General features: G+C 32.1%; 1 protein-coding gene across 2 annotated transcripts in view; it reads right to left on the reverse strand.

Moving 5' to 3' along the window:
• LOC145305728 (glycine receptor subunit alpha-4-like) overlaps positions 1 to 15,666 on the reverse strand; it is a 65,525-nt gene that overhangs the window by 7,669 nt on the left and 42,190 nt on the right. Inside the window, exons 13-17 of one of the 2 annotated variants that reach the window (XM_080147467.1) lie at positions 10,567 to 10,678; positions 9,723 to 9,818; positions 9,057 to 9,127; positions 8,430 to 8,502; positions 6,892 to 6,945 (exon numbers count right to left, since the gene is read on the reverse strand). In XM_080147467.1, coding sequence (XP_080003593.1) covers positions 6,892 to 6,945; positions 8,430 to 8,502; positions 9,057 to 9,127; positions 9,723 to 9,818; positions 10,567 to 10,678 — 406 coding nt within the window. Of the gene's footprint in view, positions 1 to 6,891; positions 6,946 to 8,429; positions 8,503 to 9,056; positions 9,130 to 9,721; positions 9,819 to 10,566; positions 10,679 to 15,666 lie in introns of both variants that reach the window. The other variant, XM_080147468.1, reaches the window with a different exon arrangement.

A 15,666-nucleotide genomic window follows, 5' to 3' on the forward strand; every position in this document is an offset into this window, starting at 1 on the left:
GAAAAGGTTTCTAAAGTTATGTCCTAAATGTCAACAAAACATAAACTCGATTTTAATTAGTGACAGGTAAAATTTAGGATCCTTATTACGTTTAGATTATGCCTAATCGTTCTTAAATTCACCATTTGAAAAGCAGAATTAAACGAAACCTAACATAGCTTATCTAATGACTATAGCTTTTCTATTTAAAGTTACTTAATTTTACCCATTTGGCATAGAAATTCATAATTTTTCATAATCTATTTTTTTGTGAATGTTGTCATCCTTGTTTACACAAATTTCATAAAACCAATTACGTTGATTAAAGTATAATTTTTAGCGATTTAATAGTTATTTATCGCATCGTATTATAAACAGCTTTCCTCGGATATAGAATGTACAATTATAAGATTAAAACCAGTTTTTTTAGACCCGAGGTGCCGAAGTCACGGGCTAATAAATTAGTTCTAATCTTTTAGAAAGCTGGATATAATACGATGCTAGACATAGTTTTTTCGTATGGATGAGAACCGGTTCCTATCCACCGGATTCGAATGAATACGAGAAATAATGTTATGGTTTTGTTAAAATAACTTAATTCCCCTCTTTCTGATAGTAGCTGGTATTAAAAGGGAAAAAGAAAGTTTTGTAGATTAAAAAACCCTCATTTTTATCTCTCTACCTTCCTGATTAATTGTTAAAATGTGAATGTGTGTTAAAAGTAGAAAAATACACAAACAATAAATGATTAAAATTGATTAAATTACAGAATATTTCACTCATTCTCATCTCCCCCTTCTTACCCACTTACCTTTCAGTTACACCAAAAAACAAATTTTACTCCAACAAAATATTTAATTTTCGGCAATTTCAAATGGAATTTATAGGCTGAATAGCAGCCCTCCTCTTTCCCTGATGATTTTTTTACAGTTTTTTTTCAATATTTACTTTTACTTTAAATTATTAAATTGCTGTAATACATATCAGGGATCTTACGGTATAAGACAAAGGACGATAAATTGATATACAGCCCCGGTGATGATAAACAAAATTGTTCTTTCACTATATTAAACTTATTGGTTGAAGTTTGGAACCAACCAGTCAAAATTTAAAAAAAGTTTTTAGCCAACCAACATGATAAAGAGGATAATAAACTTTGGGCCAATGTATCTTATAGTCCAATGTCCCCTCCCTACCTCCCTGACTACGTATAAGTAAAATAGCAAAGAAAAAAGGGGGAGGTAGGTTGTGCTCAAATTCCGTAGAGGTGTGAGTTTTAAGGCTTAAAAACAGTAGTTGAACGATAATATTTACTAAATGTAAATATATAAAAATTTGTTGTCTATGGTTCTATTTAATAATGAATACATATATTTAGTGAATATTATCGTTCTACTACTGTTTTTAAGCCTTAAAACTCACACATTTACGGAATTTTAGCACAACCTACCCTTTATGATTAAACAAAAATATCAAAAAAACAAAAAGAAAACCCCAATAAGCAGTCAGTGGCGTGCACAGTAATTCACCAGGGGGGAGTAAAAAGGGAAATCTAGCCCTTCACAAATTTAATTTTAAGAGGTATATTTACAGAAGAGAGGTGGATTCTTTAAAAAAGTTTGCCCCACTAAGCGATTAGTGGGGCAAATTTTGTTTAAGAATCCACCTCAGATCTATAGTATAGATGTATATACAGACAACTACCTCTCTTCCTATTTCAATGACCCTTTTCGTCTAGCTTCTAAATTATTTTCTGCTACTTGGCTGTGTTAATTTAAGCGACACTATTGTTTGATTTTCAATGATTCAATAGAAATGTTGCACAAGGTTGATGCAATGCGAAGATACAGTTATTTAACCCTTCCTTCCTCTAGTATTTTACTGTAATGTTTACAGTGCCCTACACGTCATGCCACTGCAACCAGACAATAGGACAAATGAACATGAATAAACATGGAATGAATATTAAAGAAGCTAAATATTATTTACATGGAGGGAAAAAAAAACAGTGTCTAAACTTAACACCAATAATTTTAATCTACATAAAAAGTATGTTGGCAGGGGCGTCCAAGCTTTTTTATTTGGGGGGGGGGTATAATTTTGAAAATAAAGATGTTGGGGGTGCCTAAGCTCATTTTTTTTTGGGGGGGGGGTAATCTTTATTTTATAGAGGCATTTTTTTATTTGGGGGGGGGGGGGGGGGGTAAAAATTGAAAATCCAAAATTTTGGGGTGGTAATCACCCCTTCCCCCCCCCCCTTTGACGTCTATGTATGTTGGTTTATCCTAATTGGGGGGAACTTTAATTTATCTGTCATTGTCCCATTCATTAAGATCACGTGTTCCTTAAAAGTCTTGACGCTTACTTTCATTTCATAACTAAAGCATGAGAGGCTTCCAGGGAGGAAGGGGACAAAAGTCCCCAAATTAATATTTTCTTATTCGTTGGTTACCATCCTTTTATTAAATTTTGATTGGTTGGTTTATTTAGTTGAGTGTCCAAACGTTTTAAACACTACTTGTAATATACATAAGGGGCAATTTTGTTTATTATCATTTGGAATGTACATCAATTTATCGGCCATTGTCTTATCCCTTTAGATCCTTAAAGGCTTTACTATTAAGCTGTTAGAATTTAAAAGTATTCGTCTGTTCGGCTAGCCGTGACGTTTTTCTAACGGATTTTCAATTTTATTTAAAGATTCATTGGGTGATTAGGTATGTTATTACTCTTATTTCTCTCTTAATGGATTTCCAAAGTAAAAGTCCATTTTTTGGTTTGTCCATCCTAGTTTTCAGTTATTTTATTTTATGTTTGTTCCCCTGACCTTTTTCCAGAACTCTTTTAATTTACAGCCCAAAACTTTTGTAATGTTATTTAGCTAATCTTCAAAAGAAGTATATTGAGGAAAAGAGAGAGAGAGAGAGAGAGAGAGAGAGAGAGAAAGAGAGAGAGAGAGAGAAAAGGAAGATAAAACAAGGATGACATAAAACATTCCTATCGAAACAGAAAAATAAATATAATAGTTATTTCTCGCATCGTATTATAAACGGCTTTCCGCGGATATAGAATGTACAACTATAAAATTAAAACCAGTTTTTTAGCCCCGAGGTTCCGAAGGCACGGGCTAAAAAAACTGGTTTTAATCTTATGATTGTACATTTTTATATTCGTAGAAAGCTGGATTTAATACGATGCTAGATATAGTTTTTTCGTATGGATGAGAACCGGTTCCTATCCACCGGATTCGAATGAATACGAGAAATAGTTAATAAAACAAACAGAAAAAATAAGTAGATGTTCATTAGTCAAAGAAATCTTCCTATTAAATTTCTTATCCCTTTATGTGTTTACCCTTTGATACTTTTCATCACATAAGTCTTCTCAAGAAATGTCAGAGCTCTATGTCATTTAGAAGCCAAGTAATTAATATGTCTTTTATAGAAATGTCTTTATTCAAAAAGTGCTATTGACGGTTGTTTAAGGCAGATAGACAAACAGACGAACATGGTTTAGAGAATAGCTGCGCTTCTAATAAAAAGTGCGAAGGAAATGTAAAAAGTTACTCATCTAATTATCTGTTTTGCAAAAGTTTTGCTATATACAATATATCAATTTGTCAGGTTCTAGGCTAGGTTAGGAGAGGGGCTAATGTGTCGATCAACCCAATTTCCACCCAAAAATGTTTCATTTTCCAAATCAAAGTTTAAGTAGGTGGGATTGTCATTTTTTACGACTAAAAGTTTCATCTTTTAAATCAATCATTAAACAGGGAAAATATTGTCAATTTTCTTAATTTAAACGAAGGTTGACGTACAGATTAACCTTGATTATAGAGTAGGTGCGCTACTAAAGCTCTGAAAATGTTACAATCTATCAATTCTTACCCCCATAATCTATGTATCTTTGTTTACATTGTATTATATTCACCAGAAATCTCAAGGGACCATAGTTGGAAGACCTTTCCAGACCTTAGGGGGCTGTTGGCAAACCTTTACATACCCCTACCGAAGAAAACTAGTTTGAATCAACCAATCACAAATTTATAAAAGTACTCAAGCGTTTCTATAAAACCTTGGGTACCAGAGCTGGATCTTTAAATCATTTTAGTGGTGAGCCAGATCAGGGTGAGCCGAATTTCAATTAAATCACAGCGCGGCATTTCATAAAATGCTGTGCTCTCATTGCATTGGTGGAAAGTTGGCTCACCCCAATCTGGCTCACCGCTAAAATGATTTAAAGATCCAGCTCAGTATAAATTACAGTAAATTGTCCCCTTCCTCCCTGATATTCCCCCATAGTTATATGCACTTGTAGAACATTATGCATATCAGAATTTGTATACATAAAAGTTAGAAAATGAAATACTCCAATTTTGGAAATAGTTTTCTCGTATTCATTCGAATCCGGTGGATAGGAACCGGTTCTCATCCATACGAAAAAACTATGTCTAGCACCGAATTATATCCAGCTTTCTACGGATATAGAATGTACAATCATAAGATTAAAACCAGTTTTTTTAGCCGATGCCTTCGGCACCTCGGGGCTAAAAAAACTAGTTTTCATCTTATAATTGTACATTCTATATCCGCGGAAAGCCGTTTATATTACGATGCGAGAAATAACTATTACAAATTTTAACAAATTCTTTCAAATCTAGTTTTTTTGGTAATTATAATATGAATAGGTATAGTAAGATATCTAAAGTTATATTTTCAAATGATATTTTCAAAAATAAATCTTTGATAGAATTCATTGGATTTTCATTTGATTTCCAGAATATTATTCCTTTTTCTCAATGATATTTTTGGAAGGGACAATGGACGAAAATCTGGTGTAACCCCAAAAACTACCTACCTTCTATAAAGATGAATATCATTGGCGGAAAAGTTAGGACATGATTCATCAACTCGAACATGTTTAGTTAAAGAAGGGCATGTTTGTTTACTGTCCATTATTATCTATCTTACTGCCTTTTCTTTTATTAAGAACCAATGGAGAAATCCTTCAAAGCACCCATATTACTTTTTTTTAGATCATAAAAATAGGGGGGAGGATTAGCCTAGGTTGGATTAAGTTTGGTAAAGGGTCCTAATTTACCCCTCTCCCTTTCTTTTAACGATTAAAAGGTAATCGAGGGATGTAATGTGGTCCATTAGCGACTCGAGGGAAAGAGCTGAACTTATTTTGCCATGTGTATTGTATGCTTCTGAACAATAAGGCGTGGCCACCAGATTGATACAAATATAACAAACTTATTTAGTCAAGAATATGAAACCAATGTTGATATAACAGAGAGAATATTATGTAAATATTATAATATAATGTAATAGTTTTATGTTGATGAACAATAAGGCGTGGCCACCGGATTGATACAAATATAACAAACTTATTTAGTCAAGAATATGAAACCAATGTTGATATAACAGAGAGATACAAACTTATGAGTAAAGCACATGAAACCAATTTTGATATACCTGAGAAAATTTTATGTAAACTTATGGATACCTATTTTATACATGTAACATTCATAGGCTATACTGATATAGCTATAATAATGTTAGACAATTGTCCACACTGTTTACCTATTATATCAATGTAACTTTCATAGGCTATACTGCTATAGCTTCAATAATGTTAGTCAATTCATAAAAAGTACAAATTGTTTACTTATTATATCAATGTAGTTTTCATAGGCTATTCTATAAAAGCTATAATAATGTTTGTCGTACTATGTAATTTTTCCTGCCTATTATATCAAAGTAATTTTCATAGGCTGTACTGATATTAACATAACAGGGTTAATTGTCTCATAAAAGGTGAAGGTTGTATAATTATTATATCAATATAAATTTTATAGGCCGTACTGGTAAAGCTTTCATAAGGGTAGTCATAATTTTCATATGATTTTATATAAATATAATATATAATATAAATATAATATTTTTCATAATTTTCCTGCCTATTGTATCAAAGTAACTTTCATACGCTATACTGATATTAACATAACAGGGTTAATCATGTCATAAGAAGTGCAACAAAGATATATTCAATACATTTATGTTAATATCAAGGACAAACACATTTTCACATGAGAAGCGTAGCAAATACAAATTCTGGTTTATTGCAAGTTTATAACTTGCTAGAGGTTCCTTAGTTAGTATATAAAATAATGAGGTTTTTTGTTTGTTGGCTAAGATCTCGATAACTTTTTCAACGATTAAGTTTTCATGCGTTTGCTTAAATAAGTTTTACATAGATCCCTGGGTGTTTTTTGACTATTCTAATTCAGATTGACGTCTTGTGATGGTATTTGTTTTCATATTTCAAAATTGGCTTATTTTAACACAGTTTTATTAATAATTTAATTATTTGAAAAATGTAGTTATATACATATTTGTTTATGTTATTGACGAAGGACAAATTTTATAATAATTCTAATTAAAATTCATGATGTATCGTCATACCATTAAAGTTTAGTTTTCATTAAAAATCTAAAAAATCATAAAATTTGTAATAATGAAAACTAAAAGAAAACGCAAATTTTCTAAGAAACCTTTAAAAAATCAGGTAGAACAGTTCTTTCCTATTTTTAAGAGAGCTTTATATCATAGTATCATAGGAAGACTCTGAAAGTCGCTCAATGTGACGTAATAAAAATGAGGGATTATCCATCTCTTTTTTAGGGGGTTTTCTTTCCCACTCCTCCTCTCATCATCCCTCGTTTTTTTATGACGTCAGAATTTTTTTTTGAGCGACTTTCAGCGTCTTCGTATCATAGCTGCTATTTTATATAACCGTTCTTCTAATAATTTAAATCGACTTTTAATTAGGTAGTGGAGTTACCTACTTTTGTACAGTACAGATATACCCTAACTATAGAATAGCAGCACTACTTTAAAAGTTACTTACTATGCAAATTGCCTTCTCGCGTTTTCTTTTCATTATCTCCTTCGAGTCCTTAATCTTAAAATATTAAATATTTTAAATCAAAGATGATATTGTCCATTATTAGCGAAAAAAACCTTATTTACTTGGTAAAGCTGTTAGTATGTATGTCCGATTGAATATCTTACACTGTTTGAGTAATTTTTTCGCAATTTTGTAATGTTCTATGGCAGGTTTTAATCTATTTGGCAGGGTGATGTTAATACTCATTTCCCCCACTCCGCAATGACAAAAGAATGTCCAATCTAAAAATGTAAATGAACGGGAAAGGTTGTCGCCCTCCAATCTCCTCTCCCCCCCCCCCACAAAAAAAAAAAAAAAAGATTCTTCATAGGACGAAGAGAAAGATAGGTAAAAGTAAGTTTGGCAAAATTAATTTAAAATGTAAAACACAAACAACTCTAAAATTTTAAAAGGAAAAGTTTTCAAAGTAATAAATCATTTCTGGAAATAAAAACATTTAGAAAAACACTAAAATTTATCAATTTCTCTCCCATATTTTATTTGGATCAAGTTACAAATAAAAGTTTTTTTTCAGGCCCTTTATAGACGGTCGGCGGCCAAACGGCTAGACGCACATTCTTATTACTTGCATAATTACTAGCGGCCAAGCCCCTAGAGGCGATTTATTTTAGGCGGGTGGTGGTAACCTCCCAAAAAATAGTTATAAAACTTTCCAGGACCTATGATTAGCTACATTATAAGAAGAACCAAACGGTTCAGCGGTTAGCAAGATCCTTTGATTCAGAAACACACACATTCACACATAGATCATGTTTCTTTAATATGAGGCTAAATGTCAAAACAAAACAACGTCTATAGATAATCTGGAAAGGATATAACCATGAAGCGCGCAGCGGGCGTAAATATGCTAAAACTCTGCGCGTTTTTAACAGACGTGTGCTTCTTGTCTATTTCAGATGATATTTAAGTAGCCTTTCATTAAAATAAGTCATCAGCAGTGCTGTTTTTTTCTATTGAATAAGTTCAATCAATTTTAATTACAATAAGTTGATATATTAGCTTGTTTTGAAAAACTTTTTCCAACCCTACTATTAATGGCGGTCTTTCAGAAGAAAAAATACAGTATTTGCTGCAGGCTTGCGTTAAAGTAACCAAATAAGGCACCATACTTCGTATTTCAGACTTAGTCGTTTTATTCTATATAATCTGTATTATTCAAACCTTTTTGTGAAAATATGGTTTTCTGAAAGACTAACCTAAGTTCAAAATTAGGATTAAAAACCTAACCTATCTTTAAATTAAGTGCTTTTGGCGCCTTTTTGGCCGGATAATCATAGAATTTCAGTTATTACAGACAGTATATCGTATGCGGAAAAAATCGTTTTTTTTAATGGACTTTCTTGTTAAAAGTTTAGAATTAATACAATTTCAAGATTCATTAAGCAAGGTTTGAAATCTATACAACGATTTTTTCAAGAGGAAAATACCGAACAATTTTAAAGTTTTGACCCTGCGGGAACGTAACCCAGTAAACTCACCTTAGGTTTATTTAGCACCCCTTGCCAGTTTTCTAGGCCCAGCAATTGTCGAAAATTTGAAATATCTTGAATTCTAAAAGAAAATAATGTATCAAAATTATCTCTTTTTTCTGTCTGACATTATTTATAAACTTATGCCGATTAATCGAACTGTAAAACTACATAAATTTATCTATATAGGTTTGTCTTCCAATCTACTTAACTGACCGTCCATTCATCTATCTATTCATCCGCAATCTACATATCTCCTTCAATATAATAGTTATTTTTCGCAACGTATTATAAACAGCTTTTCGCGGATATAAAATGTATGTACATTTATAGGATTTTAAAAAACACTGGTTTTATTCTTATGATTGTACATTTTTTAATTCGTAGAATACTGGATATTAATACGATGCTAGACATAATTTTTTCGCATGGCTGAGAACCGGTTCTAATCCACCGGATTTTAATCGGTTACGAGAAAAGTGTTAGCTCCAGTCAAATGAAAGTTTGGTATCCGATAAAGAATCATCCATTATAGAACTTGAAGTGGATTTCATAAGATAAATATTTCTTGTAACTCTATGATAGTATCTTATGTATTTATAAGTGATGACTATTGTCAACAATTACTAATCGTACCTGGACTCTCCTTGATTGTTTTGACTATGTCTGGGACAAACATTTTCTTCTAATTTCAACTGAGCTTCCTCCTCCAATACAAAGAAAATGATCATTAGTTTTGAGTACATTTATACTGCAATAGATTGGATATAGAAAAATTGAATATTGTAAGAGATTCTCGCAAACCTAGATAAAATAAATCCAGGTAGCTAATATAACGTTACCCCCCATCCTCCAACACCCCCTCTCCCTCCCCTCCCCTAGCCATTAGGGAACGTATTGACCAATATTTGAGGGCTGTAGTAGTAACCTAAATAGACGACAAAAATGCCCCTGTTACAATTGATCTGGAAGTCCATCAATATTTCTCTTTTGTATATATTTCTGGGGGAGATTTACGTAGCTGCTATTTCAGATAGCCCGCTATTCTTTTTTAAATTAAATCTGTAGCTCACGTTGTCTTTTAAAAATTCCTACCTAATGCAATGCTTTGGATGTTTGCTTAGGGAAATTTTGTCTGAACAGCATTCATCCAACTTTTGAAAGAAATCTTACTGCTTTTGCAATATCGTGAAGGTTATAGCAGAGGGAAATTTTGTACTGGATTTTATTGGAAAAAGGGGGGAAATTTCTAGGACAAATTTGTCCTTTCTATAAAAAAAAATCAGAGAAAATTTGACCTACCTGCTGTTGCAGAATAGTGGAGGTAGTTGCTGGGGGAGAATTTGCCTGTGTTGGCGATTTTGCAAGACAGGTATCACGAAACAGATCCATTTGGTCCTATAAAAGATACCCCATAAATACATTTGTTGCATAATTGGTATTCAATCACAATTTTGAAAAGTGGTGTTCAAAGGGTTTTGCCAGGAATGTGAACAAACGAGAAAATATTGACTAATGCCCATCTTAAACCTAAATTGAGGGGGATACGTCTTTTTTACCTTGACACCCCGCTCGGCTGTGTTAGGAAAGTGTAGATCCATGTTAAGGGGGGTGTAGGGGGATGGACATTGGCAGTTAGAGGGGTAACCTACCACCTAATTTTGCCAGGAGGGTTGAGTTCACTCTCCTTTCCCTCTTGTACACATCTCTAATTTTTTTAAAAGAATTTTTTTAAGTATAACACAATCAATTAACTTTATTTTTAGTACAAAACCATTATAATTCTATATGAATTAATAATTGATCAAGTTATTAAAGAAACACATAAAAAATGTATCAAAGATGTCACATTAATCAAATTCATATTAGTTGGGTTTACTTTTTTGACACTTTAATGATAGTCAATATAATTTAAGTAGGTATCAAAACAAATTTTCCTACAACTTTACACAGTATTGGGAGGGTGGGGGGAGGGGTGAACACTGTTAAAAAGGGTTCTGCATTTGGGAATAGAACAATGTATGAAGAAAAAAAAATATGCATATTTTACCTGATAACCATTAGGGCAATGAAATGGTTGTAGATTAATTTACAATAATTGTCCCCTCCCTCCCTATACTATATAAATTTTATAAGGGACTCAAACCTGTTGTACATTGTTTTGTGGTTTATTGTTGGCACAGTTCGCTAGTGATTTCAGAAGTTTTTGTTGTGCGCTGGTTTGCTGCTTCAGACCCCGGTCCTTTCGCTCTATTTCACTGAAAAAAAATGTTTTTTAATGTTTTTGAACCATGACCGACAGTCAAAGTAATTTTTATACTTAATGGTCATTTATACAGGGAATCTTCAAAAAATAGCTGCTTGTTTTCAATAGCAGCGGAGAAAATTGCATTTTTTCCACAGTGTTATGGACAGGCGGACAGAAAGAGTTAATTAGTAGGGTATGGTAAAAAACGCCCGCATACAACGCCGGTCATTTTGTTATCCGCTTGCAATCAAGGGCATTGATCAGCTGTACAAAATCTTGGGGGGGGGGGGGACGGTTGAAAAGGTAAAGAGGATTTAATGAAAATCTGCCCAAGACTAATTAAAAGTTGTATGAAAATTGTAGACATATTGGGTCAGTTGTGACAGAAGCACTTTGTTTAGTAAGTAACTATTTGAAATTCTATACAGATTTTAAAATAAGGGCTCTTTACATGTCCTACATCCGAATGTCCGTGTATGTCAAAAACTTAAAAGCGCTTTAGCTTACAAGTTTTCGTGCATTTTTTAAATAACAATTTAATGTTTTTTTTTCACCCAAGCTTTAATTGCTGTGGTACTTATGGGCCAACTTTTAATTTTAAAAATTTGATAATTTTAAGTTACGTATTTACTAATTTCAACTTTTAAATCAAATAGAAATATGTTATTTTAATGTTAACATAAATATTTGAATTTTAAAAGGTGCATTTTACGGTTGGGGAGTTGAATCCATTTTAATAGAAGCAGAAATATTATCTATGATTACGGTTTTGACCCTCTAAAAAACGTAATCTACTATTCTACTTTCCCCATCAACGCCGATATGAGTTTTGTAATCTACCATTCCAATTTTGCCTCTCTTGGTGATGATATCATCAATTCCAATACGATTTTTGAAATGTACCTTTCCACTTTCAAGAGAGGCGAAACTGTAATGGTGGTTTACACTTTTAACATCGACATAATTGAAATCATACATACTATTTTTAAATTATGTTAATCATAGGAATGTATAAAATACTATTTATAATTAAAAAAATTTTATGTAAAATAAAAATAATAACCAGAATATACCATTACTATTATGTCGATTTAAATAAAGAAATCAATGTTTGTGAATAAGCTTATATATAAACATAAATGTACCATTCCAGTTTCGCCTTTATTGAAAGTGGAATGGTACATTTCAAAAATCGTATTGGCGTTGATGATATCATCATCAAGAGATGGGAAAGTGGAATGGTAGATTACGTTTTTTAAAGGGTAAAAACCGTAATTATATATTACATTTCTGCTTCTATAAAAATGGATTCAACTTCCCAACTGTTTTAGAATGAATATGATTTCGTAAATAAACCTTTTTCTCGTATTCATTCGAAACGGATTAATATCCCGTGGATTAGAACCGGTTCTCATCCATTCGAAATATTATGCCTATCATCATATTAAACAAAAACTGGTTTTAATCTTATAATTGTACATCTAATATCCGCTGAAAGCTGTTTATAATACAATGCGAGAAATAACTATTCTGTATTAGAGCAGGGATGCATTAATACCCTGGGTAATGAAAAGTTATAAAAGGCAGGATTTTACTCATTATTGGGGATAATATCAAATTAATATCCGTCGTAATGACAATTTTGGCGTTACTATTAACCTGATTTTTGTACAGAATTCATTGGACATACATTATCATAATATAATCCCTCCAGAGAGTTTTATTCTGTGTGGGCGATACTTACAAAATTTTAATAAATTCATGAACATGAATAGGACAGATTATTTGCGTTTTCTGTATAAAACTACAGTAAATAAAACAAAAAAAAGGAAGCAACATAAAAGACGGGATTAAGAAAGAAAAAAGTGAGAGTTATGCAGTGTTCTTCGATTTTCAATTTTATTTGTTTATGTCAATTTTATGAAAATATCATTAATGAGCTATTATAGAAAGAACTATTTTGCCTAACATTTACGTCAAAATTGTAGCCAACTAGAATCCTATAATAAAACAAGGGTGACAACATCCATAAAAGCTAAGCACTGGAACGGTAGGACAAACGGACATTAACACTTCTATAGTGTCAGAACTGAATAATCAGAATATAAATTGTATAAGAGTCGAAGCAAAATTGTAAGTAAATTTGTTGAAAAACTGCTTGATACAGGATAATATTTATTTACATTTGACTTGATTATAGAGTTGCTTCGCTTATAATATTGTACTTTGTTGTCCCAGGGATCAATATACCAAAAATCAGATCAATAGGATAATTAGATCTATTGAAAATTAGTTGTGAAAATAGTAGAAAAATCGACATGTTTAAAGTGGACGTACGGACATTCTGGTAATTATTACAAAGTTGCTACGCTTTCTAAAGTGTACCTAACTACTACAATAGGAATCACCATGCAAAGTTTGAAATCAATAGGACAATTCTAACGTGCCTAAATGCTAAAAAGCACTATTCTTATTATGCCATAATGACTATAGGTATTAGAAAGCTAAATTGAAATTGAAGTAGGTATCTAAATAGAATTCTCGATATATTTATTTTAAACTGTCTAGAATGTTTCGATTTTTTTTATTAAATACTTGGAACCTGCCAACAGATATAGATCTATATACCAACAACTACCTCTTTCGTCTGCTTCTAAATTATTTTCTGCTACTTGGCTGTGTTAATATAAACGACACCATATTGGTTGATTTTTAACGACTCAATAGAAAGGTTGCATAAGTTGGTTGCGATAGAGAGATACAGTTATTTAACCCTTTCTCCCTCTAGTGTTTTACTCTAATATCCTGCCTCCCTTTTTATGGTATTGACCTGTTCTTCTAATATGCTTCATGAATAAGATTACTTATACGGACATACATGTTATAATTTGATTATCGAGATAAAGTAACAAGTAATAAGGAAAGGGTTATTTTTGTTAGTAGCAAAGCTACTCTATAAATCCGTCTGTCCATACGTCAGCATTGTTTTATGTGAAAGCTTAGCTGCTATTATAGATAGGTGTCTGAAACTTCACTCAACAATCACCTTTTTGGGCCGTTTATTACACCAAGCCCCAAAGTTTTACTATAACGTTTTCTTATTCGTTGGCTAAACAACTTTGGGGACTATATTGAATTTTGATTGGTTGGTTCAATCAAGTTGAGTGACCAAACGTTTTAACCCCTAATTGTAATATAAAAAGATAATTTTGTGTGTCATCAATGGAGATATTCATCAATTTATCGGCCATTGTATTATCCCTTTAGATCCATGATTTTATATCTCATTTTATCTGTTCTGTTAATTGCTGTTTTTTTCTAAGCGCTTCGCTACTAATGTATGTCGATAAATTAATTTTTAAAAGCTAAGCTTTTCTATTATTCGGGTCGGTCCGTCCGTCCAAGATAGTTAGCTTTTATTCGTTAATTTAGGCATGTTAGAATTGTCCTATCGATTTCAAACTTTGTATGGTGATTCTGTAGTAGTTAGGTACGATTTAAAGCGCAGCAACTCTATAATCGTTACCAGAATGTCCGTACGTCCATTTTAACATGTTATTTTTTTTACTTTTTTAATAACAATTTTTTATGTGTTAAAATTATCCGATTGATCTGATTTTTTGATTACTGATTCCTATTACAATAAGGTTCAATATTATGAGCGAAGCATCTCTATAATCAATTATTAAAAATGCCAGTATGTCCTTAAACAGAATTCTGTATTTAAGAATTTTTGCAACAAATTTGCGTATAATTTTGTCAAACCTTATACTTTCATGTTTTGTACATTCAGTTCTGACACTCACAAAAGTTAATGTTCGTCTGTCATATCGTTTCAGAGCTTCGCTTTTATGGATGTTGTCATCCTTGTTTTTCATAATTCGTTTATCCTTTATCCCTTAATTAATTAAGTTATGCTAGCACGTGTAATGGACCCATAGAAAACACCTATTCAAACGTAAATCAAATTAGGAATAAGACGTAGAATACATTTCAACAGCGAGACTATTCTACAAGTCTGTCTATATACATACACTATCGGCTTTGCCCCTAGTCTCTAGGGGCTTTGTCCCAAGAGGTGATCAAAAAAAATTTTGGCGAAATTCGTAAAAGGACCAAAGAAATCTTCAGCAAAAAAAAGGGGGGATTTTTGTTTTTTAGGGGGTAGGGGGTGTCCCACCCCCCAAAAAAATAGCCTAAAACCACCACAGGACCAGTAGGTATATACCCTGAAGAATAGAATCCGATCGGTTCTACTTTGTATTATAGATATATATTTTACAATGTGTAATTGTTAGGTTAGACAAGGGCTGGGGGTGGGGGGGGGGGGGGGGAGTATTATTGGATTGTAAATTATTATAGTATCCAAAGTTTTACTGTCTTTTTTTTGTTGGCTTAAACTTTGGGTACTTTGGTTGATTGGTTGGAAAAACCAGCATTGTTAAATCTTTCAAATTAACAATTTGAATATACAGCGAGAGTAATGTTTATTATCATTGTGGATATTTTCCAAATTTATCGTCCATTCTCCTATCCTTCAAGATACCGAGGCTAGACTTTGACAGTTTTTACAACTTTTTCTGTCGATATAAATAAAAAAATAGCTTTAAATGAATAATTTTGCTTTATAAAAGTTATGAAGCTTCGCAACTGCTCAACTTTGTATTCATTACTTTTTTTTATATCTGGAACATATTTTTTCGTTTTTTTTTAAAAGGAATAATTTGTATTCAGTAAATATAAGAGTCAACATAGTTTGTTTCGATATGTTAACATTCATTTTTATCTATGATAAAATCTTGCTGGTACATCGACAAACCTCTTAAGGGGACAAACCTCTTAGAGAACAAACCTCTTGAAGGGACAAATGAACTAAAGGGACATCTCTTAAGTAAATGCCCTAGGATTTTTCAAAATAATGAAATAAAAAATCTTCCAAATTTTTTGACAAAATCCACTAACAGTAAAACAATTTAACAATCAAATTTAAACTGGCGA

The sequence above is a fragment of the Acartia tonsa genome, chromosome 14 (assembly GCF_053477335.1).
Source record: "Acartia tonsa isolate MP-2025a chromosome 14, ASM5347733v1, whole genome shotgun sequence".
Taxonomy (NCBI): Eukaryota; Metazoa; Arthropoda; class Copepoda; order Calanoida; family Acartiidae; genus Acartia; species Acartia tonsa.